The 26,854-nt window shown below is 38.0% G+C and overlaps 1 protein-coding gene across 3 annotated transcripts; it reads right to left on the minus strand.

Moving 5' to 3' along the window:
• Positions 1-244: 244 nt before the first annotated feature.
• Positions 245-4,990, minus strand: LOC132185330 (uncharacterized). 3 transcript variants are annotated; one of them, XM_088518214.1, is made up of 5 exons: positions 4,309-4,990; positions 4,021-4,233; positions 3,805-3,919; positions 906-2,900; positions 245-758 (listed from the first exon to the last, which is right to left on the minus strand). In XM_088518214.1, the coding sequence occupies exons 1-5, from the start codon at positions 4,978-4,980 to the stop codon at positions 406-408; spliced, it is 3,348 nt and encodes a 1,115-aa protein (XP_088374340.1). In that variant the 5' UTR covers positions 4,981-4,990; the 3' UTR covers positions 245-405. The 3 variants fall into 3 exon arrangements, with proteins under 3 accessions (XP_088374340.1, XP_088374338.1, XP_088374339.1); XM_088518212.1 differs by having other exon boundaries at positions 4,021-4,990; XM_088518213.1 differs by having other exon boundaries at positions 3,805-3,898; positions 4,000-4,990.
• Positions 4,991-26,854: the final 21,864 nt, after the last annotated feature.

Consider the following 26,854-nt stretch of genomic DNA (forward strand, 5'->3'; position numbering starts at 1 on the left):
ACTTTAGAGAGTATTTTCAAAACAAGTAGAAGTTTGGGTTGTTTTTGTGAAATTTCCCAGAAAGAAAAATGTAAAAAATAACCATTGCTTCTAACCAAGTTTGACCAAAATGATATTCTAATAAGTAAATAAACAATTAAGCTCTCAGTTTTGTTAGATTAATGCAAGCGCAAGTTCGAGAATAGGCAAATAATAATTTATCTTAAGCTCAAATATAAACATTGATCCCTTTAGGTTTAACTCAGCTGAACTCAACTTCATGGCAAGAAAATTGGAGCTTGGGCATTTTTTAGGAGCATCTCTACATAAATAATGATGTTGCTTGCCTCCAACACTTTGAGACTAATTTTGAATAGCAATTGGCCGCCAATTAATATAATTAGTACAATCATGAACTATCTAACATTAGCCTCCTCCAATATCTTGCAGAAACTTGAATTTGATCTTGTTGAGTGTGGCTGCAATATCTTTTGTATTAACTCTTTCTTCCGGTGACTCTGCACAGCAACCCAAAGCCAATTCCATAATGGATGATATACAGTCCTCCACAGCACTATAATTTCTTTCGTTTCTCAGCAAGTTGACATCAATAACATCAACTACTGAAAGGGTTAGTGATTCATCTATCCAACGCTTCAAGCTCATTTCTCCGTTAAACATGTCATCCGTAGGCTTTTTTCTTGTGAAAGTTTCCATTAGTAAGATGCCATAACTATACACATCGCCTTTTGTAGAAACTATTCCTTCCGATCCATACTCTACAAGTAACATTTGTAAACCAAATCAAAAAAATCAAAAAAACAAAAAACAAAAAACAGAGCTATATTCTACAAAAATTACACCTATCTATGTATGAGTAGAATAATAGAGATGCAAGTTTTAATGCCATACAAAAAAAAATTCACCTGGTGCCATATACCCAATAGTAGCGAGGGTCATTGTCCGCATCATGGAATCCTCATCACCTATGAGTTTGGCTATGCCAAAATCAGCGACATGTGCAATCATATCTTCATCTAATAAGACATTGCTTGGCTTCAAATCACAGTGAACAATAGATGTTGAATAACCATAATGAAGGTAATCAAGTGCTGATGCAACATCAATGATAATATTTAGCCTTTGTAAGATATTCAAAGAGTGGTTTTGAGAATACAACCACTTTTCTAGGCTTCCATTAGGCATGTATTCCAATATGAAGGCTCTAAAGTCCATGTTACTGCAAGTGCTGATGATTTTAATAAGATTTCGATGGCGAATATTACGGAGTACCTCACACTCTGCATCAAAACTCTTGAATGCCCCTTCTACTTGCATGTTGAAAACTTTTATTGCAACAACCATCCCATCTGAGAGTGTTCCTTGGTATACTGATCCAAAACTCCCTTTACCAAGTAACTTATTTGCACTAAAACCTTCAGTTGCTTGTAAAAGTTCATGTTTGGAAATTCTTCTCCATGCTGGTAGAGGTGACAAGTCTGCCTCAATTAAAACTTTAGCATTCCTTTTTTGGCGTCTCGTCCAAACTAATACAAGGATCACCACAAGTATTGTTAAACCAATTGATGGTAGTAAATACTTTAGCATACGTGGTGTTTTGATCTTTTTTCTTCGAGGAAGACCTTCTTTACATGGAGGAACTTGGAGTCGAGGAACACCACAAAGTGCATCATTTGACATAAAAGATGTAGCCGAGAAGTTTACAAATGCTCCACCTGTCGGAATTTGTCCTCGCAGTCTATTAAAAGACATATTTAGATATTTGAGGTATAGGAGTGCTTCTAAGGACTTAGGAATCTCTCCAGATAAGTTGTTATTGCAAAGATCCAAAGACTCCAAGCTTATCAGTTTGCCAAATGATTCAGGAATTGAGCCGTCTAGTCGATTATTTGCCAAAGAGAGCTGCACTAGATCTGTGAGGCCGCCAATTGTTATTGGGATATCACCAGAAAATTGATTTCTTGATAACTCTAATAGCCGCAGGACCTTCATATTTCCAATCTCTAATGGGAGAGAGCCAGTTAGAGAGTTGGATGACAAGTTGACCTCCAATAGATAAGTAAGGCTCCACAAGCTCGAAGGAATTGAAGTTAATTTGTTGAATCCTAAGGAGAGAATTTGTAATGAAGTTAAATTATCCATGCACTTAGGAATGTATCCGGAAAGCTCATTATCATCTAAATACAGTTGAACGAGGTTCTTCAAAGAACACAGATCGGATGGGATGGAACCTTCTAGGCTATTACTATGAAGGAAAAGGCCTTGGAGCATGTGCAACCTTTCCACTGTAGTTGGAATCGGTCCAGCCAATTCATTATTTGATAAGCTCAACCTTATCAAATTTCTTAAATTGCCAATATCTCTTGGAATGCTACCTTTGATATTGCAACTAGCCAATGAAAGATGCATAAGAGTAGAGAGATTCCCAATGGAACTGTCTAGGATGTTGTTCAGTGGATTTACTGCCAAACCTAATTCACTGAGATATATGCAATTCGACAAAGTTGAGAAAAAGCTCAAACCAGAAGATTCGACAGTCAAATTATTGAATTCTATGTTGAGATATTCGAGGAGCCTTAAGTTACCAAATGTCATAGGAATTAACCCCGAGAATGAGTTATAGGCTAGCTCTAGGCCTCGAAGCTGTGAAGCATTGGAGATAGAGCTAGGAATTGTTCCACTTAGATTGTTTTCTCCAAGCAAAAGCAACTGAAGATTTGGAAGTAAGAGACCCATATTTGATGGAAGATGCCCTTGAAGGTTGTAATTAGAAGTCATTTCTATGACTTGTATTGTTGAGATATTGAAAATCTCAAATGGAATTAAGCCAACAAAGTTGTTGCTACTGATTCCGAAGAACTGTAGCTTTTGTAGATTACCAACTTCACTCGGTATTGCACCTGCCACAATATGAACAATTACTTGCAAAAAACCAGAAGGTGCTTTCAATGAACCTTAAAACAAGTGAGCAGATGTCTCATGAGCCAAGCAAACTTCAAATAGTTAATTCATATGGTCGACCATAAATAACCTGGTTTGACACGGCCATTTGGCCACCTTTTTGATTGAACCACAACTGAGTTGCTAATTTACCATCGTCCTGAACTATATATGTTTGTAGATAATTAAGGTTATACTCTTTTAAGATTTATTCTGAGTTCTGACTTAGCTAGTAAAAGGATAGTATTATATTCTGTGAAGTCTTAGATCGATTTATTTTTACAAAAAGTGGAAAAAAAAAAAAAAAAAAAAAAGCTGCAAGAGATAAAGAGACAAGTTGTTAAGGATGAGGCCCTCAACTTTGTTACCAAATGCCCAATAGCCAGAGATGGCTACACTAGCGAAAGCCACCGTACGTGACTACTGTATAACAAACACATAGTCCCTTGAACATCTTCCTCTTCACTGGTGGTGCTATCGTTAAGCGTTCTCTAGCCTGCTTATAAAAATCGCATTTTTCTTATTCTTTTTTTAAATTAAGTGTTTTTTAAATCATAAAGCCATACACCTTACGTTTTGCGATATCTTATAAAAACACATATTATTCTTACAATTTCACAATTGCAAACGCACATTTCTAATTCTTTTGCTAGCCGTAAACTCCATTAGATATGGCATGCAAACTTATTGAGCCAAAAACAGCGAGACATATATTTACGTCGTCAATTTTGCTTTTCTTCTACACTCTCTTAAATGTTTTGGTTTTTATAAATTACTTTAAGTGGAAAGTATCCAATCCGATGCAAGCTTGAAGCCGAATCAATGATGGCATCCATATAATATACTTAAAAAGAATAGACATACCTTCAAAATGGTTATGGCCAAGTCTAAGCTCCCTAAGTGTGGTTAAGTTCCAAATCTCCGAAGGTAATCTTCCTGTAAAATCATTGCAACAGTGGTATATATTGTAAATACTTTTTTACGTTGTTCATCAAATTTTTTTGAACTTTTAAATGAAAAGCACCCAATTATCTATGATGCAATCATAAAAGCATGTATGCTAGCTGAATCAACCTTATGACATCCATATAATTGATTAAAACAAATACTAAACATACCTTCAAGGCTGTTGTCTTTAAGGTCTAACTCCATAAGCATGGTTAAGTTTCCAATTTTTTGTGGCACTCTTCCTGTGAAATTATTTTCCCGCAACAATAAATATTGCAAGTGTTTGCACTTAAATAAAGTGGATGGGAGTTCGCCATAAAACTGATTAGAGGACAATTGAAGGCTCTGCAAATTGGGAAGATTATCAAACACATCTGATGAGAGTTCACTGGACAACTTATTTGCTTGGAGGTCAATGACTTGGAGTGAAGACATGTTGAAGATGACAGAGGGCATTGGACCTGATAGCATGTTATTTCCAAGATAAATTCCTTGCAAGGTGGATATGCTGAAGACAGAAGAAGGTATGGAGCCCGAAAGCTGGTTATAACCAAGATCAACAATTCGCAATGAAGATGCATTAGATAAAGAAGGTGGGATGGGGCCTGTGAAACTATTATGATTTAGAAACAAATATTGAAGTTTGAACAACAACCCCATCCACGATGGGATTTCTTCACTGAAGTTATTGAATCGAAAGTCTAAGAGTTTCAGTCGGAAGAGATGAGCCAACTCGTTGGGCAAAGACCCATGAAAACTATTGTTTGTGATGCTTAGTCTAACAAGAAAAGAAAGGTTTCCAACATGCGGAGGAATAGTGCCTTCAAGGCCCAAGTAAGAAAGGTCCAACGCAGTGACTCGGTAATGCTTGGTACCACAAATGACACCAACCCAGCTGCAAACGGAAAAGCTGGTCGACCAATTTTTTGTCAAAACATTGTGAGGATCATGAGAAATATGAGCTTTTAAGGCTAGAAGAGCGGATTGATCGGTGGTAATGTTGGGAAATACTGCATTACCTGAGCTAGCCATGTAGCATCGTGCTAGAAGCAGTGTCACAGAGAGGAGGAAGACGAAACAAGCTCGGTCCATGAGTAGTTTATGGTTGTCGAGGCACTATGAGATAGAAGAGAGGCTGATATATAAGGAAATGGCTGCATCCGAAATTTTAGAAAAAAAGAATTTGTTGAAAAGGTCATAAAGTATTTAGCACTAGTCCAGATTAGAACGCGAAGTTTGACCTAGTCAATAATTGGCCGGTTGATGGTCCTGGAGAACTAGGTTAAAACCTTAATTTCATCAAGAAATTATAATATTAAAAAGTACCTCCCATTTTAGCTAGGAAAAAACATCTACTTCATATTATTAGTTTTATGCTTTTTTGCTTATTAAAAACTATATATTATAAATATCATATAAAGAAGATTTGCCAAAAACTGGAGCGGAATTGTACGATTCCCCAAACAGATCCCTCACTCTTATGCAACAATTAATACATACTAAAACTTGTTGTAGATTTTTTATTTAAATAGTAAAAGAAGGTGATTAATTTGTTATGAAGTAAAAACAAATTTTGAGTCAATTTGGTAAAAAATATGTAAAATAATATTTAATTTAAAATAATTGATGTGATATAAATGAAACTTGTCAAAAGAACCTAAAGCCTTGTTTGGATAGGTAAATTTTCATTTTTGTTTTGGATTTTTTAAGAAATCGATGCAAATGTGTTGTTTGGATGGGTCAAATTTCATTCTTGTTTTGGATTTTTTAAGAAACCGATGCATATGTATTGTGTGATTTTTAGAATATTGGGCAAAATTTTGAGTTTGTGAATTTGTGCCAAATCTGTTTACAAAATCAAAAAATATAAATTTGAAAACAAAAACAAAAAAAGACCGAATGCGTGTTCCTTCTCAAAATCTTCAAAATTTTAGTCGGTGCATCACATCATATAATAAAATTTCCACAAAATTTAATTATCAGGAATTGACACTTCCTTTCAAAATTTTACGTTGCACGACTGTCCTTTCTGGCCATATCTTTGCCCTTTTTGGTTTCTACTTACAGAAGTAGCGAAAACCGAAGAATAATGTAAGAACGAGGCATAAAAGTATGGCAAATTAAATTAATTTTTTTTTTAACAGTAAATCTTTTGTAATAAATTTAAAATAAGATTTGGAGCATAACAAAGGACTACATTAATTTTCTCTTTCTATTAACTTAAGTGTAGAATTTCCTCAATCATGTCAGATACTCCTGATGTTATTCCAGATTCTTTGGCATGGACTACTAGATATATCAACAAATATATAGACTTGTACTCTCATTACGTGACAATATGGGTCACAACCAATCATTTTCAGGCTGCATTTCCTTTTATCCCCCTCCTCTAAACCTATTTAGTTTTGCTGTTTGTTTCTTTTCTTTGTTGCTTTGTTTTGTTTCTAAAATAAAATAATTAAAAAATTAAAAAGAAGGACAACCACAACTAACTAGTCTCATTAATGCTGCGTTTAGAGTCAGGATTTTGATCAAAGTCCAAAGTCGTTGGCGTGCTAGAAAGGCTTTCGCTGACTTTATAAAAAAATAAAAAGAAAAAAAAGGACAACCACAACTAACTAGTCTCATTAATGCTGAGTTTAGAGTCAGGATTTTGATCAGAGTCAAAAGTCGTTGGCGTGCTAGAAAGGCTTTCGCTGAATTTATAAAAAAATAAAAAGAAAAAAAAGGACAACCACAACTAACTAGTCTCTTTAATGCTGAGTTTAGTCAGGATTTTATAAAAGTCAAAAGTAGTTGGCTTATTAGAAAGGCTTTCGTTAACTTTATAAAAAAGTAAAAAGACAAAAAATTAAAAAAAAATAATAATAAAAAAAAAAAAAAAAAAAAAGAAGAAGACAACCACAACTAACTAGTCTCAATCATGCTGAGTTTAGTCAGAATTTTGATCAAAGTCAAAAGTGGTTGGCGTGCTAGAAAGGCTTTTGTTGACTTTGAAATTTTTTTTTTTTTTTTTAACGAATTTAGTAAACTTCATTAATAAAAGATCAAGAGCATAGCCAAATAATATGAGGTTACAAAGTCATAGATATTGTTGATAACAGTTTTCCGAAGAGTGACTTTGGATGGAATCCGAGGAGTCGTTGATCTGCAAAAGAAGGAAATTTAGGATAAGAGCTGCCGGGGTGTGTTGGCAGGGGATAGTTTTGATGCCTAAGTTAGTAGTTGATTTGAGACATGAGGAGCAAGTAAGCAATAAGAGCTTGAGAGAGATTTGTAATTACCAAATAATGAATTTGAGCTTCCCATTTATAGGCATCAAGTAACAGTTGTTGTTCACCAATTCTCGGCCCCACATTCCCAAGGATCTACTATGCATAATGTTAATGAGGTGGATTGTGGGTTGTGGGTTACTCCATGATCCTGAGAACGTGGAGTGTGTTAGTGGATGGCTTGGCCACGCTTGCCTTAGACGTGGGCTCCTGATTTTTTTTTGGGCACACGTGGCTCGGCTTGGCGCTGACAGCTGGAACACGTTCTATTGAACGTGGGGCTTTGCTTGGACGCTGGGAGTATCCCACAATTCATTAGTGAATATGGGTTTCCTTCACTTGCTAAAGGACCATTGTACCCTCAGTGGAAGGACTATTATACCCTCGATGGGCTGGCCATGTCTCGGTTCGAGCTGACTATATCTCAGACTAGGCCTGTCTTTAGTAGGCTTGCATAATGGACCGGGCCTAGAGGTCTGTTGAGCTGTTTGTGGCAATCCATTACCCAACAGTTATCCCCAATTCCTTGTCTGAGTGACTATGAAAATTTCTTGTCTTTCAAAATGGGTCGGTTCCCGATCTATCCTTGGGATAAGGATTTTTCTTGGATTGGTATTCCAAGATTTTAAAATTTTTAAATGCAATTTCGAGGAAAATTTTGTCTGTTGAACTTCTCGAGCCAATGATCTTTAGGACCGTTGACATCCCGAGCGATGGTCGACAGCTTGCGTGTCAAACCTTGTTTTTGGGGTATCACCACATGTCATCAATTTTGTGGTTGAAGGTACGGCGACCACGTGTCAGTTTCTGCTTGGCTAGTTGAAGCGCACCTTTTAAGGGCATTTAAGGCAATTGCGAGTTCCAAAGCAACCCTAGGGTTTCTTGCATCTTTCCACTCGAGTGCGTTTTCAAAAGTTTTATAAAAGGCACATCTGTTCTTTCCTTCTTCATTTTACTAAATTTTGCAAGCTTCTCTCTCACAAAAAACCCCATTTTCACTCCTCAAGAGCTTCGTGCAACTTTGGCTTTTCCGCTGGCTTGCTTCCATTCCCAGTCTTTTCCTTAATACTACTTCTTAAGAATAGTATTTTGTTTTAGAGTTTCGGTCGAATCTGTACCATCTGCAGAGCCTTTCGTTGGTCTAGGTAGCCCAGTTATTGATTACCTCCATTTGGAGAAATATCTGGGTGTACCCCCCAGCTGGTCGGTCTAGAAACATTGCCCAGCCGAAGAAGAGGTCCATGCCGAGGCTTCAAGGAGGGCAGTTGCCAAGCCTCCGAGGAAAGTTGAAAAAGGAAAAAGCGTAGCAGCGGAGCCTCCGAATAGAAATGTTGCCAACAAAGGCAGAGGCAAATACTTAGCCTCTTATGCACCCCATTTGAGGCTGGCTGACGAACCTGAAGATCTGGATATTCCTCTTTTAAAAAGGAGGAAGTCCGAGGCTAGCTCGAAGGCGGCGAGGTCTGCCACCCTGCTCAACGCCTTCAGCCATGTTATAGGTGAATCAATAAAGAATTTCTCGGTGCCAAAGGTACGCACCATGGAGAATTATGAGGCTACCCTCGGGATCAAACCCGCAAAGCCGCTGCAAGCGCGGCTGCTCGCAGCTATTCCGAACTCTGTAGTTCCCGGGGAGCCCTTGACTCCTTTTGCATCCAGTTCTAACGAGGAGTTTCTAGTGGATGTAGGGCGCATCCTTGAAGAAGATGTTGTTGGTAAACTCGGGAAATCATAAGCTATAGCCACAAACCCTATCATTATTGAGGATGATGTTGTGGTGACTAAGTCTAGGAGTCCCTCGGTGGCCCCTGAATTTGATGGCATTGAGCCCAATCCACCGTCACCACCTCAACACATGGATGCTGAGCCTGCCTCTGATTTGATCAAAGAGCCCGAAGGTATCGAGAAGATGCCTCATCAACCCGAGGCTGGATCTTGCTCTGAGAAGTTGCCTCGTGAAATCGAGGTTAGTCTTTAGGCTGAAAGGGCGCTGATCCAAACCGAAGAGGCTTCTCGTTCAACTAAGGATCGAACCCATGTCCCAGCAGCAAGTCACACTGCCGAGGCTTCTCAACCAGCGGGTTCCTCAGGGAACCCAAACACCTCTATCAGCTGGTCAGTTGGCCCGTCCCTCTCTGAGTTGGGCAGGGGGTTGCTGGGGAATCCCTTTAGCACCTTGATGAATTTAATTCCCCTGAATCTCCTATCGGGTGCAGGCAGAAAGACCAACGAGGATGTGATGGAGCGGATGTTGTTCTACCAATTGATAGTAAGTGCTTCTTACTCTTTTCCTCGGTTTCATCTTTTCGTAACTTGGCTAACTATACTCCTCTTTTGCTGAACGTTATGAAGTCAGTCTGCCGCTACTACGACTTCAGGAACCACCTTTAGAGCTCAACTTCGAAGATCGAGAATTTGAAGAAAACGTTGGAGGAGTCCGAGGCTGAAAATGCTCGGTTGAAAGGACTCATGGCTCAAGAGGACAACGAACTCCTCCTCTCGGGTCAGGGGCAGTCACTTCTGGAATCCCAGGCTTCTGAGCCCAATTCTCGGATTCATAATTTGGAGTCTCAACTAAGGGCCTTCAAGGAGAATTCCGAGAAACTTGAAGAAGATCGCTCGATTATCAAGGAGGATCTGAAACAGCTAGAAGAGAAATTCACAGAGGTTGATCTCCAGCGTACCTTCTTATCAGAACAACTTCAAGAAGCCAAAGAGGAAGCCTCAGTTCAGCGTTTAAAGGCTGAGAAGTCAGCTGAGAAATAGAAGGCTATCGAGACTAACACAGGGAGAGTTAAGGCGAAGTTCAAGCGTGTGAATAGGTAGGTGCGCCATTACAAGGAAAAGGCTCGAAACTACTTTAGGCAACTATGGGTATGCCGTGGGTACGCTGTGGGCTTCGCCTTCATATATTGGGCCCGAGACTAAGGTTGGCTCCGAGGGTATGCCGTGGGCTTCGAGACCTTCTAGGACCTAGCCTTCAACCCTTCTTCGCATATCAACATAGACACGGTCTCTCCCAACGCATTTCCTCCCAAAGTTAAGGCGATAGAGGAAATCATTCTCATCGGTCAAGAGCAGATGCCAGATGCTTGGGGCATCACTGAGTTCGGTTATCGACCTGCCAAAGAAGCCTTAGAACATAATGTAACTTCGGGTAGTGTTGCGGTTCTTGAGCCAAAGGACAAATGAACTTGTAACATTTTGGATTTTTAATTAAAGAGTTCTCATTTTGCCCAATCTGTCTTGTTTACCTTTTTTCTTTTCCTTTTGCAATGTTTAAGAAAAAACTTAAAAGCTTATTCTTGAATGCTCGGATAAGATTGATTTTCAAATAAAGATGGGCTCACATTATAAATGGTCAGTTTGCTTGAACTTACTGAGTGGTAGACTCACACTTCTACCTGTAAAACCATAATGATTCTAAAGATATCACTGCAAAGACTAGCGCTGAGGATCCATACTCTTGATTAGAGTCTTACCCTGGAGGCTTGCAAGAGGCTTTTACTTTTGAAGGGCCATCTTTCCATAAGTTAGTATGGTTAGTTTAGTTGTATTTATGACGTCTGTGACTAATTGTATTAAGGATAAAGTTTGTGATGTCATAATGATGTATAATAGAAGCTCTGGTATGTTTTTATTAACGAGTGTTGGTTATAAAAAGAAAAGAAAAATTTATTACAGCTTTTCCACTATGTTATTTAGTAAGGAAAAAGTAGTAGTGTCACGTGAGTATTTAGATAATTTCACTTACGGCTTGCCTGGTAAAGCTGGGACGTTATAATGGTAGTGGAAAGCTGTCCTTCGGGCATGGCTTGTTCAGGTTGGTGAAGTCTACACACATTCTCCCTTTCCCATTTGACATCTTGATCAATACTACGTGGCCAACCAATCGGGATAATACACTTCTTCGATGAACCCGGCCTTAAGCAACTTTTCCACCTCTTCCGTGATGGTCATATTTCGCTCGGGAGCGAACTTCCTCCTCTTTTACTTTACTGGTTTCATAGCTGGATCCAACGTTCAACTGGTGAACAATTTCTTCTGGGCTGATCTCAGGCATGTCTTCATGTGTCCATGCGAACACCTCCATGTTTTCCCGAAAAAAACTGAACAAGCCTTTCTGGATTTTAGGGGTTAGTTGTGAGTTGATCTTCACAACTTTGCCGCCCTCCATCAAAACTTCCTCCAACTCTTCAGCTGGCTCACCATTCGTTTCGCCTTTTATCTTGCTACACACCTTACTGATGGTCAAATCAGCGGACCTAGAGGATTTCTTTAAAGATATGTTGTAGCATTTTCTCGCAGCCACCTGATCACCTCTAACTTCTCTAATCCCTTCGTCAATCGGGAACTTCATCTTCAGGTGGTAAGTCGAAGTTGCAACCTTCAACTTATTCAATGATGGACACCCTATGATGGCGTTGTATGTAGATGGCCGATCGACCACCAAAAAGTCCATCATTATGGTTGCTTACTTGGGGGCTATTCCTGTTGTGACTGGAAGGGAAATCAACCCCTCATTCTTGCTGGCCATTGGAAGTCTGGATCTCTCTTGATCTCCATGAATACCTCGGGTACACTCATATTCAGTGGAGTCAATTTTTGTTCCCGTTGATAAAACGGGTTCTCTGCCTTCTTCGAGGATATCTTCGGGCTTCTGTTTTCAGTTTCCCAAAACTCCATTTTCTTTCCAGACCCCGTAGCTATCTTCTTGCCGCTACTGACCTCACCTTGGTCTCCTTCCCCCTTTGACATCATTAGGGCACTAATGGTTTCCTCATGGTTTATGAATTCTTTGTCTTTGTTCATAAACTGACGAAGAGTCATCAACGTAGGTCTTCGAGCTAACTCGGCCATCAGTTTCCATTCGGTTCTGATTCTGTTCATTAAAGCAGAGAGCACCATTTCTTCCTTCGGGCTTTCTACACTCAGCTTTTCTCGCTTGAACCAGATCATGTAGTCCTTCAAGGACTCATTCTTCCCTTGCATGAGGGATAGCAAGTAGGCATGGGACTTCTTCCTCTTTCGGATTGCCAAAAATTGAGTTAAGAATTGGTGTCCAAAGAATTCAAAGTTTTCTAAGGACTTGGGAAGCAGCTTCCCGAACCATTCTCTGGCATCTCCCTTCAAGGTTAAAGGGAAGGCTCGGCATGCGTTCTCGTCGGGAGTGTCATGGAGGATGAGGTGAGCTCAGAAGCTCTCCATATGATCGTTCGGGTCTTCGCTACCATCATATCTGTCGACACATGGGACTTTAAACTTCTCGGGCAGAGGAAACCTCATTACCCAATCAGTAAATAGCAAATTCGTGTTTTGCATCAAATCCTCTATGATCAATTAGTCTTCTCCTCTGTGAGCCATTTGCCGAGCCATCTCTACATACTTCAGCTTCAAATCTCTATCTTCATCATCAACGTTGGTGGTCTCTTGCCTCTCATGATGAGAACCACTTGGAACGGTTGTTTCATGGTCATCCCGAGCAGAACTTTCTCGATCATCTTGTGGTCGCTTCTCTCTACACCTTTCTTCATGTTCCCGATCCCTCTCATCCTGAGTTGGGAAGTGAGATCTTCATTCTGCTTCTTAAGGGCCTCCATAGTTTCTGACATACGCTTCATATAATCTTCCAATGAAATGATTCGGCTGTTCTAATCAATTGATGTTCCAGGTTGTCCAGCTTGGACATTTGGCTCGGGTTCCCTCGAACGTGTAGTCACCATATCGGATTTTGTATGTTAAAAACTGATGAAAATCAAACATCCCCACAAATGGCGTCAAACTGTTGAAAACAATTTTCCGAGTGACTTTGGACAGAATCTGAGGAGTAGTTGATCTGCAAAAGAAGGAAATTTAGGATAGGAGCTGCCGGGGTGTGCTGGTGCGAGATAACTCTGATGCCTAAGTCAATAGTTGATTTGAGAGAGGGAGAGCAAGTAAGCAGTAAGAGCTTGAGAGAGACTTGTGATTACCAAATAATGAATTGGAGCTTCCCTTTTATAGGCATCAAGTAGCAGTTGTAGTTCCTCGATTCTTGGCCCCACGTTCCCGAGGATCCACTGTGTGCAATGTTGGTGAAGTGGATCGTGGGTTGTGGGTTACTCCATGATCCTGAGATCGTGGAGTGCGTTAGTGGGTGGCTTGGCCATGCTTGCCTTAGACGTGGGCTCTGATTTGTTCTCGAACACACGTGGCTCGGCTTGGCACTGATGGCTAGACCACGTTCTGTTGAACGTGGGGCTTTGCTTGGACACTAGGAGTATCCCACGATTCATTAGTGAACGTGAGTTTCCTCCACGATTCATTAGTGAACGTGAGTTTCCTTCACTTGCCGAAGGACCCTTGTACCCTCGATGGAAGGACTATTATACCCTCGATGCGCAGGCCATGTCTCGGTCCAGGCCGACTATATCTCGAGCTGGGCCTGTCTTTAGTGGGCTTGCATATTGGACCGGGCATAGAGGTATGTTGGGCTGTTTGTGGCCGATCTATTACCCAATACATACAATAAAAAAATTCTTACAATGAAGTGCATATCTATGACTTCAAACTTTCGCTACCCTATGTACAACTACAGTTATGGAACATATATGCTCCGAGTAGATTAGATCTAAGACATGAGTAGTCCATAAACAAAAAAAATAAATCAAAAAAAAATTTTTAAAAAATTTTAAAAAAAAAATTTTTAAAAAAAAAACTAAAAACTAAAAAATTCGATTGTGAGAGATAATTAAACCCCCACACCGATCTACTCCTCATCAGCCCAAAGGCAAGGAAGGCCAAGACAACGTTTACATCCTCGACCCAAAGGCTAGGACAAAAAGAATAAAAAAATCAAAACTAAAAAAACTAAAAAAACTAAAAAAAACAAAAACAAAAATCCTTACAAGCAGTAGTGGATGAGTACTGCATCGTAGACATCCTAAGGAAGACACGCCTTGACTAATGAAAATGATCAAATCTAAGTTTGAAGAACTAGATCTAGATCTACAAACTAGATCTATAACACACCCGCCAGAAATAGAGACTCAAAGAGACCCCAGAGAAGACACTGAGCACTGCTACTAAGGAAGGAAGAGGAGGGAAGAATGACGAAGCGTTCTTCCCTCCTCTGTAATTTATTCTTCTTTGGTGTTGCCTGAAGGAAGAAAGAATGAACATTTTTACAGAGAAGACAGAGCCTCTCTCTCTAGAATAGTGAGAGATAAGTCTAATTTTTATGTGAGGGAGTATATTAGGGACTTGAAGTCCTGTTTTTAAGATTGCTAAATGAACAAAGTCGCTTGCGAATATGTTTCAATTTGGTTGTGATAAGTTTAACTCAGTATCAGTTCATTTAATAAATAAACTATTATTAAATGAGACATGCCTATATAAATTCAACTCAATTCGGTCAATGTTCCTAAACACAGATCGTATAAACTCTGCTTCACTCATTAGCTTGTTCATGTGCATATATATATTGTTACGCGAATAATTTCTTAAATATATAATGGGATAGATTGTCAAGTTCTAAGGGAACCTAAACCTTTAGATTTGTAAAAGGAACCTAAACCCTTTTACAAACACAAAGTTTAAAGATAATTTTATGTGTACTGTTTCATTATTTCATCATACTTAAATAGAAAATAGGGTAAAATCCACATACCCCCCTCAAACTATCACCTAATTGACAATGTCCCCCCCAAACTTTCAATTGTGACAATGTCTCCCCCAAACTACCAAAACATTGTCAATGTCCCTCTCAAGACTAACAATAAGACAAAAATGCCTATATAGATTTCTCAATAAGACAAAAATACCCCTATAAATTCAAAAAAAAAAAAATTGATCTTTTTAAAAAATGAAAAATTTAAATTTAAACAAAATTTTTTAATTTTTTTTTTAAAACGGAAATTTTTATTTTAAAAAAAAACTATTTTTTTTTATTTAGTTTTAAAAAAACAAAAAATTTCATTTTATTAAACGAAAATTTTATTTTTTTAAAACGTAAATTTTTATTTAAATAAAATTATAAAACAAAAATTTTTTTTAAAAAAAATCGAAATTTTTTTAATTTTTTTTTTCTTATAAAATTGATTTAAAAAAAAAAAAAAAAAAAATTGGCCATCTTTTGGATTTTTTTTTTTAAGGGTAATTTCGTCATTGGGGGGAGCATTGACAATTTTTGGTAGTTTGGAGGGGAACATTGTCACAATTGAAAGTTTGAGGGGGCCATTGTCAATTGAGTGGTAGTTTGAGGGGGTTATGTGGACTTTCCCCTAGAAAATATTATAACCTTGGAGGTGGAGATAAGTATGGTAATAATCTGATTACAATCAATCTTCTAAAAGATAAAATATCATAGCATATCATATGTTCTAATATATTCTAAAAGATAATTATCCTATAAGGTAAATACCTCACTATATTATATATTCTAATATGTTAACATATTGCTCTAGGGTTTGTTCTCTATAGTCGCCAAAGAAAGGAGTGAGATCTGAGACATCACGGGAGGAGGGAGCCTCCCCCCCCCCCCCCCCCCCCCCCCCCCCCTCTTCTACTCCCTTCTACCTTCCTTCCCTGTCCCCTTCTTGCCTCTTTGGAGGTCTTTCTATCTGCCTCTTTGGAGCCCCTCTTTAGAGGTCATTCTATCCGCATCTTTTTCGGCCAGATCCCACATATCAAACCCCTTACCACAATCAACACTCGTTTTCCACCATCTCTATTGTGTCTTTCGCTGGATCTGTCAATCTTTTCAGCTCAAAATCTTTCGAAGATAGATTTATTTTCCTACATCAGACCCAGCATGACACGTGCCCCCTACCTTCCACCGATTTTTTTGTTTTGTGTGTTCTGTTCTTGTTTTATTTTATAATGTATTTTTCTGTTTCTTTGTGATTCATTTTTTAGTTTGTTTGACGTTTTCCTAGATTTGACTTCAATAGAAATTTATGGGGTGAAGGTTTAGTCGTTTTATACGAATCCTTAAGAATAATGGTATTGGGTTTTCGGTCAGTCTTTTGTTTTTGTTCTAGTTCTCGAAACAAGCTTTCAATATCTACGTGATAATTCTCTTATAGATGCCCAAACGTATAAAAGAAAACCGTGTTTTATGTGTAGAGAGACTATTACTCTCAACCATAATTTTCACATAATGACCTAATAAAGTCTAATAGGCCAACTTCACTTATATATAGGATGAGAGTAGAGGGTTTTCTCATGTGTGCACAAAATTTGGCCCATCCTATTATTGACCTAAAACTAAACAAATGACTATATTAATCCACACAAAAGGAATAAATACAACAGAGCCAAGATAATCATGATCTGAGGGGTCGAACTAAAAGTATGCTAAACACAATTTAAAATACAAATAGAGTAATTTATCACATAATATGTATATCACAAAAGTATATCTATAAAATTTCATAAATATGTGCTAAAAGTAATATATTAGCAACATAACATGTTGGCACTAGTACATAAAAGTAATTTAAAACTGTCGAAATGGGGCCGAGTATTGTAGCATCTCTCGGTATGATGAATGAATGAATTTTTGGTAAACAGAAATAATAATAATAATAAAAAAAAAAAATTTAACAAAAAAAAAAAAAAAAAAGGCAACGAATGAATCAAAAGTGTCCAGTAAAATGAATCAATTATTCATTCACAAAACAATTAATTCATTCAAAATGATTAATCACTTTGCACCCATTGATGTAACGTAAAAATACATGCTATATATGCCTCTCTACTAAATTTGAAAGAGAACGACTTCCATATGGTTGTGGCATAAACCATGTTTGTTGTGCCCTCCAATTATGGTGAGCCACATAAGTTTGGAACACCCAAACAAGTAGAGAATAACTTCAGTTCGGTTAGGGCAAAAAACCCCCACTTGTTGCCCACCAATGAAAATGTGACACCTTAGTATTGAACTTGATAAGAAAATAAAACCAAAACGCCTGATTATATCTAGTTAAATTAACAAAATACTTAGAAAAATGTACAGCCACCAAAATGGAAGAGGAGCCACCCAGAGGGAGGTGGGGGCGGCTCGACACCACCTCTGGCCAGCGCGCGGAGCCACCTCTCCTCCCTCTGGGGTGGCGCGCAGCCACCCCAAGGCCTAGGGGGTGGCTCGCGAGCCACCCCAGTAGTGGATGTGGTGGCCGCGAGCCACCCTAGATCTGTCTAGGGTGGCCGCGAGCCACCCCAGATCTGTCTGGGGTGGCCCGCGTCTTTGGGGTGGGCTCGCGCCACCCCCAGTGGTGGCTGGGGTGGCCGCAAGCCACCCCAAATCTGTCTGCGGTGGCTTGCAACCACCCCCACCACCACGGGGGGTGGCTCACGCGACCACCCCATGGCTACTAGGGGTGGCCGCGCGGCCACCCCTTTGGGGTGGTTGCTTCCCCTAGCCTTACTTTAGGACTTCAAATATTTTTTTGTTTTTTAAAGATTAATAATTAGGTGTAGTTGTTTTTATTTTGTAAACTTAAGTTTGATAGGATTGGGTTAGGTGTCAACTTCTTATTGGTGGCAAAATTCCCCTCATTTTTGCCACAACCGAACAACAGCACCTCTCAAACAAGTAACAATGAAAGAGGGCGTTTTCTATGCGGTCGTTGCACAAAACTCCACTTTTGTGCCACCACTAAAACCTTGATAACTCAGCTTGGAACAAAAATAAGAAAACTGATGGGACACACCTGATTTTTTCTCCCTAACAACCAAACTTCACACACGTCAAAGAGTTTCCTCATTGCCCAGCCACCGCCCAGAAAAACGACTGCTGCTCCTGCTGAGGGACTGAGAAAAACCCATTGATCCACCTAGGTAAGTTCTGAGAAAAACCCAACACCACAGTTTTTTTCACTATAGGGAAATTCGTTGTGAAAATACACCTATTGATCCACCTATGTATTTTTTCAAAATACATAGGTGTAACTTGCTTCTTCACAGCAATTTGTGATCACACCGACGCCGCTCATCTCAGATTGTGCTGCCACCCCCAGCCTGCCGGCACTTTGCCCAGCTGCCACCGCCACCCAGACCCCCCACTCCCCACCCACTGGAATTGGTTTTCCTAAAATCTTGCCAAGGCCCAAAAATATGCATTCACACTTTCTGAAGGTGGATGAGAAATACCAGTTGCAGGTTTCTCCATTATTGTAGGAGATCGAAGAAGACGAAAGAGAGAGTTTACCCTTTTCTGCCAAGTTCGTGACCCACGACTGTGACCCGCACGGTCAGCAGACCCAGGCGTGGGTCTGGTCTGGCCTCTCTCCTTTCCCCTTCTCACCGGCGGGGAGGATGATTTGGGCGTGGGTCTCTCTTCTTTCTCTCTCTCAGCTCATAATCCTGTGTTTCCGCTGTAGCCAATTCTTGTACAATTTTTATGTTTAAGCTTAGGTGTCATTCTCTCATTGGTGGGCAGAAAATCCCTCATTTATGCAATGAACCCATAGAAGTTATACTCAACAATGAAAACACAAGATAACTCTCTCAAGAACACCACCCCATCCCTCCGCTCCTCCGTCCCCACACAACGCCACGCCGACTGCAAACAAACCTAGAAGACATCCAGCAAATACATCTCGCCAGTGATGCCAATAATCATCAACTCGAGAAACTCCGACTAGAGCAGCATGTGCAATGTTCATCCAACCGGTGGAGGACCCAAAAATTTATTTTAATAAGAGCAGAAATAAAATAATTAATTATTATTATTTTTTTTTTTTCGCTTTATATATTATATTTTTATTATAATATGATAAATATAATTTAAAATATAAATTATAAAACAATATGTATATCACAAAAAGTATATTTATGAGATTTCATAAATATATGCCAAATTGATATAACAGTTAATATGTAAGTACTAGTACAAAAAAAAAATACAAAGTGTCTAAAATTGCATTCTACGTAATTTTAGAGAAACAAAATCATCAAATATCAAATCTGAATTAAAGCTTTCGGAAATTTTCCTTTCAATGTAGACAACTAAATTATTCGCAAGTATCAAACAATAACAAATAACATACCTGAAATTGGCAATAATCTACTTAAACTCATTAATGCTTTGACAAAATTCCAAAAGTATATATAAAAAAAATAAAAAATAAAAAATAAAAAATAAAAAAAAGAGAGAGGAGGTACCAATATTATTTTAATCAGAATAAGATAAACAAAATTTTAATATCTCATAACTCATAAAGCAACAATTTTATATATGTATAGTCTAGTCTTCTAGAAGCAAGGGAAACGATTACACTAAGCTATATGGAGAAAAGACAAAAAAAAAAAAAAAAAAAAAAAACTGAAGATAAACGAAGCTCTGAAACAGAGTTACGGAGGGGAAGAAAAAGACTCACCGTCACAGCGTCACTCTGCTCACGCCCAGCGAAAAGCTCAAAATCTCAATCCCTCTGGGCAGCGGCACAGCAGCGGATGTACGGGGGCAAGCGAAAATCGAATTTAGGAGTGGACTCCTGGTGGGTATTTCTGATATGCCATGCTTAGTCCCTCTAAGGCTAAGCTCTCTTTTGTTTTTCCTAATCCTAGGTCTGGCAGTTTGGGTTACAGAGGGTTTGGCCGTTTGGGTTGCAGAGGGTTAGGGTGAGATTTAATTTTTTTTGTTTACTTTTCTTTAGATCGAGTCTAAAATGACTTTTCAATTTCCTTTCAATTTTCACAATGCTCTCAATTCTCAAATTGCAGCTTCTTCTTGTGCAGTGTGAAGCAATTAAGTTTATTTTCTTCATTTAAAAAAAAAATTAGGTTGGTGTATATTTTGTAGGGGCTAAAGCATTAAGGGTAAAAAAATTGAACTTAAAATTGCTTGAGAAATTAAAAAAAAAAAAAAAATTACCAGGGCGCCCGCCCTTTGTATCCTCCTCTGGATTCATCTAATATATTCATTGTGGTACTACGGGCGGCTAGGACTAATCCTTCATGATCCCGTGCAATAATACAAATCCCTATGCATTCTTGAACCACAGCCACATCTCAAATAAGCTTAACCGTACCTGTAGGAGGCTTCTTCCATAATGACGTTACTTCTTCTTGTGTAATACTCTTTACACTCTCCTCTTTAAAGTAACCCTCCTAAATTTTTCAATAGTGTCTCGCTTCTTGACAAACTTGGTTAGGATGAGTATATTCACTTCCATGTACAACATTATTCCTTCGAAACAATATTTTTCTAGCCACCACCACCATCAGTTCGAGATCGACCAACTCACAGCCTCTAATTGTCAGCTCCTCAAACACATGAAAAAGAAGGACCCTCACCACTACATTTTTGGCTCTTTTTTGGACTACACCCCCAAACATCTTGTGCAGATTGACAACTCCATTGAATATGTTTTACTGTTTCTTCATCCCTCCCCCGAATAGGGGCATTGGGCTTCATTCACTACACCTTTTCAGCGTAAGTTTTCTTTCACTGGCAGGAGATTATTACATGCTCTCCACATGAACATTTTAGCCGCATTTGGTATTTTTAAATTCCATACAACTTTCCAAACTATATTTCCCTTCACATTGCTTGGATCCCCCACCATGTCTCATGGATTGGATCTCATTTTCCATGTGATACTGATACACACTTCTGATTAAAAAAACACCATTTGATGCACACCTCCAAATCAACAAGTCCTTTGGTAGTGTTGGACTTAATGGAATGGAACAAAATAAATTTCGACTTTGATTACAATCCCTTTGTGGCCTTGTGAAATATGTTGACTAGGACAACCTTTTGCGACGATATATCTTTACCCAAATATTTGGGCTTAGCCCAACCCTTTCGAAATTGACAAATACACTAACAAAAAAGGGCCGGCCCATCATTTGGGGGATATTGGCGTCACGTATAACCTCAAAAGTCAATAGTGATGAGTCAGCCCTACTTTGGGACGATGGAGAAGGATTGGTGTGCAATTTTTTTTTTTTTTTTACATGTCCAATTAGTAACTCTGTTTCATTAGGCGTGGTCAACAATCAATTGAGCTATTAGAGATATTTTAAATTGATAAATTATCAGTTTTCTTAAAAGTTTAAGTTGATAGAATGAGAAAAATTTAATCACTTAATCATTATTTGCTCAACATATGGAATATTTAATTTAAATAGAGGGTGAATTGACGGAGTCAAGGTTCGATCTCATGACCTTTGACTCTAATACCATGACAGAGTAAATTTAATTACTTAATCATTACTTTAACATAAAATAAAAGAATGGATGATTAATTTGGTGAAGAAATTGTTGTCCTCTTAAAATATACATTTTTTCTTTTCTTTTCCTAATTCTTGATTTAGTATGTTATGAAGTAGTTGGGGGTGCTTAACCGAAAATATTCACAGATTTGTAGCAAATTCATACAAACTTATCTAATAAAGTGATATATATCCCTTAACATGTGCTTCTCACATGTTTTTTTAATAACTATAGGATACATGTAATTTTATTAGATGGGTTTGTACAGAAAAAGCCGTGAGGTTCCAAGGTAAGGTCCTTGATTACAATTACTATAACAGTTATTTTTAGGAAAAATTTTTGCTTAAATTTTTATCACTTTTGCAATTACACTCCTATATATATATATATATATATATATATATATTAAAAATCAATTTAGTGCATTCAAATTTAAAAAGTTTGCAATGTCACATTTCCGTTAGAATTTTTTGTTGAATCCAAACAAAGGGGTGAAAAAAATCCCAAAATAATCAAGATTTTTTTGTTAATTTTTTTTTTTTTTTTTTAATTTAAAAAAAAAGTTCACAATACACATTGGATTTGGTGACCCATGTGTGGACACAATGTTTTTTTTTTTTAACTAATGTAATTTTGTAATTTTACAAGGAGTATATGGGTACTTTCACCCATTTATGATTTGATTTAACCTCAAACCCTAATAATGTGGGTAACATTGCAAACTTTTTAAACTTTGATACAATAAATGAGTAAATTGAGAGTTTTTTAAGTTCAAGAGAGTAGTTGCAAATACAATAAAAGTTCAAAAATGTTAAGTGAAGTTTTCCACATTTTTATTTCTTTTAAATTTTTAGTAACAACATTGATCATTAATCATCACAAGTATAATGTATATGAAGGAATATGTAGAGTGTAAATAAGGTGTTGCATCTTTTGCACACTGCCATGGGCAAGAATGGCGAAAACTGAAACTGATCCATAATATTCATAAAAAAATAAATAAAAATAAAGAATACCGAGTCCTATAGGGACCCCACTGCAACTCACTCGGGACCCGTTCAGACCACGCCTAGACCCTATCGAGACCTCGCCTTGACCTGCCCAGGACCGACAGAAACATTTTCGTAATTTAGAGTTTAATATGATTTTTCATACACACCAAATGTTGAAAAATGTGTTTCAGGAAAATGTTTTCTACTGAAAACATTTTTCGACATCAAGGATCTGACTGGGACCTCGCTAGATTTTCCATACATGCCAAATTCCAAAAAATATTTTCTAATAAATCATTTTCTAGGAAAATGTTTTCCACCGAAAATATTTTTCGACGTCGGGTCCCGGCGAGGTCCCGATCAAGTCCTAGTAGGTCCCGGCAGGGTCCTGGGCGGGTCATGGCAAGGTCCTGGACAGGTCCTTGGCAAGTCCTACCGAGATCCAAGGCAAGTTTGGTCGGATCCCGGGTGAGTCCTAGTCAAGCCCCGGAGGGGTCCTAGGCAGGTCATGGGTGGGTCCTAGACGGGACCTGGTCAAGTCCCGGGCAGGTCTTGGTGGAGTCCTAAGCAAGTCATGCGTGAGTCCCGGGCGGGCTCCTGGTCAAGTCCCTGGCAGGTCTTGGCGGGATCCTGGCGAGGTCCCAGTGGGATCCTAGCGAGGTCCCAGGCAGGTCTAGTCAGGTCCCGGGCGGGTCCTAGTCAAGTCTTGGGCGAGTCCCTGCGAGGTCCCGGGCTGGTCCCGACAGGATCCTGGTCAAGTCCTGGGCGAGTCTTGGCGAGGTTCAGGCGGGTCCCGGTCAAGTCCCAGCCGAGCAGGCACTAGGTGAGTCCCAACGAGGTCCTAGGCAGGTCAGGTCAGGTCTCGGGTGGGTCCAGGTCAAGTCTTGGTAGGGTCCATCAATTTGAGAATGAGATGCTCAAACCCGAAAAATTGTTTACGATTTTCAAAAATGGAAACTATTTTTCGAAAATTAAAGAAGAATTTTCGGTTAAAGGAAAAATATTTTCCGTTGGCTATTATCTTCGGTCGCACCAAACACCCGAAAATACGAAAAACATTTTCCGAAAATCGTTTTACGGCAAAACAAATTGTGCATAAGCCTACTATTACAAAGGATGGGCGATCCTAAGGCACCCATCTGCCTCTCGAAAGGATAATTGGACTTGGCCACTAATATATATATATATATATATAAAGAGTTTATTATTATTATTATTATTATTTATAAATTATTCTATATACAATTCAATAGGTTAGTTGTTTTGTTAGTGGGTTGGAGGAATCTATAAAGGCAGAGGTACTAGCAGGAAGGCCAAATAGTCTCTCATTAACCATTGGTTTGGCAAGAGTCAATGAAGCCTGAAATGAAGCCTTAAGGAGGGCGACCCCATGTGACTTGTTACAAACCCAAAATAACCATCTCCAACCATGACAAGCTTTGCCAATCAAGAAATTAACCACCGAGGAACTACAAGAGAGGCAGGGAAAGGGGCTGTGTTTCAAGTGCAATGACAAATACAGCCTGAATCATCGCTGCAAACCTCTCTTTATGATAGAGGCATGTTTGGGGAAAGATGATGATGGAGATGAAGAGGGCAAAGAATACATCTTATAGCAATTTTCACCTTGAGGACAAGGGCATTGTTAGGGGAGGGGAATGATATATTCTTTTGTTAGGGCTCAAGTAGAAACTAATAAGGAGTAAGTCTCTATTTATTTTCTATCTTTATTTTCTAGTCTAATAAGGAATATATTTTCCAAGTCCAATAAGGAGAGTAAATCTCCCAGTCCTAAGTTGATTATGATTCTATGCAAATCATAATCCAATATGAAAAGGTATTAGTATGAAACAAAATAGAATCCTAGTCCAAGGCAAATTAGGTATTATATTGCTCTATGTAACTATTCTTCCATTTAAAGGAGAAACTATCAATAAATAAGTATGAGTTGATTATTATTTGAAAATATAGTTTGCTGTGTATTGGAGGTCAAGGCTCCCTCGAAGTAGTCATTGGAGATCACGGCTATCTCGAAGTAGCCAATTTATCCTTTCCTATGTTTTGTTATTAGTTGATTTGCATCATTAGTAGGAGAAATATGAGAGCCAACAATGGGCTGAAAGAGGCTTGAGTTTTAAACAATACATCAAAGACCGAAGATATTGGGCCAAAAATTGGTCTAGGACCAACAATAGACCAAAAAAGGGCAACATGCCTCTTTTGAATTTTATATATATAATTGTTGCTTTACAAGTTATGAGTTATTAAAATTTTGTTTCTCTTATTCTGATTAAAACAATATTTGCATTTTTTATATATATATATACTTTGTGATTTTGTCAAGTATCAATGAGTTTCAGTAGATTATTGCCAATTTCAGGTACGTTATTTGTTATTGTTTGATACTTGCGGATAATTAAGTTGTTATTTGTTATATTTTTAAAAGCTTCAATTCAAATTTGATACTGGATGATTTTGTTTCTCTAAGATCACGTAGAATGCAATTTTAGACACTTTATATGTCAAACTGATATATCAATTTGACATATATTTATGAAGTCTTATAGATATGTTTTTTATGATACACATATTGTGTTATAATTTATATTTTGAATTTTATTTACCATATTGTAATGAGGGAGCAATTTGCCGTTGTTTGATTCTTATTTTCTATAAAGAATGCAATTTGTTCCAAAAATCGTTAAATGTCACGTTTGAATCAATCAACTTATAACACTTGTCACTCATAATATATATATATTAAAAAAAAAAAATGGATAGGCGGCTCTACTATCCCCTTTGAGCTAAATGGCGGAACCACCTACAAAATTATTACTCCGTTGTTCAAATCATTTCATTGGTCATATTATTATTATTTTAAGCAGTCTTCTTAGATTGTTATTGAATTTTATCTAGATTTTTTTTTTTTTTTTTTTAATCAATGGGGGAGAGGAGGAAAAAGGGGAATATATTTTATAGATGTGATTCGCAAGCTATACCATAAGCTGGGTAGGTTTTCATTGAGAGAATGAATTTTTTCTTTTTTTTTTTTTTCAAACTGCATTTTCATTTTTCCTATTCTGTGCAGCTTTGCAACTTCATCCAGGTAAGAACAAGCATCCCAAGGCTGAAAATTGCTCTTAAGCTTGTCACAGAGGCTAGCAGTAGCTTTTGGAGCAAAATCAAGTGATCTCAGCAATTGCTTGAAAGGGCTGGAGTTCCATGATTCATTTTGTATTACTATCTGCTAGTGTCCAAATTCCAATCACATAATTCTTTTTCTTTTTCAACTAAATTATTACACCTGCCATGCATCCATGCATCCAATTGATCAAATTTCTTATGTTGAAGAAAGCTTACATTACAAATACTCTATTGACAAACACAGCAAGAGAGAGGATACTAGTTACCACTCCACACAATCTTCCAACAACCCAAAGTTCAGTCGTCAGTTACTACCCAAAAACTTCACTTGTTTATTATTTATCAAATCATTATCTACTATTTAAAATTAATCAAAACACTCTTTAAGGTATGCTTCGTTATCAAATGAATCCCTCCATACACTTATTGTTAAGGTTTTTAACAGAATTTGTGACATGTAAGTGTAAGACCACATCAAACACATTAAAATAACTCAACAAAAGTGTGAATTCAACTTGACATGTGGTAAAACAAAACAAAATAAAATAATAAATAAATAAATAAGGAGGCAGATGGATGGGTAGTTGACAAGGGGTGAGGTGGGTCAACCCATCACTGGCTTTGTTTACAGGCTGAAGGCGTGAATCACAATTCACTCATGCATGCCCTTTGTAAAGCAACTTTAGCCCCCCTCTTTTGTTGGGGGTGAGGCGACCCACCCACTCCCTCTATAAGGGGTGTGTGGCCACCTTACAAGCTCTTGTTGGTGTGAGGGTGCATGGTAGGTGGCTACTCGCTACAAAAATATATATTTTTTTGTCACGGACTGTTAGTGACGTGTCAAGGGTGTTAACATATTACTAAAGGTTAGTGACGTTTCAATGGTAACGTGTTTGACAGGTTAAAAAATTAGTCGTAACTACTAGAAATGTAGTAACGTGTCATATTACATTTAGTAACGTGTTAGTTTTGACATGTTACCACTATTTTGGTAACGTGTCAAAACTAACATGTAATGTTACCATTTGATAACGTGTCATTATTGACACATTACAAAATATTGGTAACATTTACACATAACACATCACCTTAAGGTGACATGTGAAATGCTGTGACACATCACTATTTGATGACATGTCACAGTGAACACGTCACCATTTATGGCAGGAAAAAAAAAATTTCTCATTTTCTCTAGCCGTTATACTCGAATTTAGGAGCCGCCACTTGATATACGAGTTATATTAACCTAACTATCAGAACCTATCGCAAACTACCACAAAATTCAATAATCCAACTATCAATCTATATATAAATAATATATCAATCTATCAATCCAACATCAATCTAAATAT

Source organism: Corylus avellana, chromosome 7, assembly GCF_965113065.1.
Source record: "Corylus avellana chromosome 7, dhCorAvel1.hap1.2, whole genome shotgun sequence".
Lineage (NCBI taxonomy): Eukaryota > Viridiplantae > Streptophyta > Magnoliopsida > Fagales > Betulaceae > Corylus > Corylus avellana.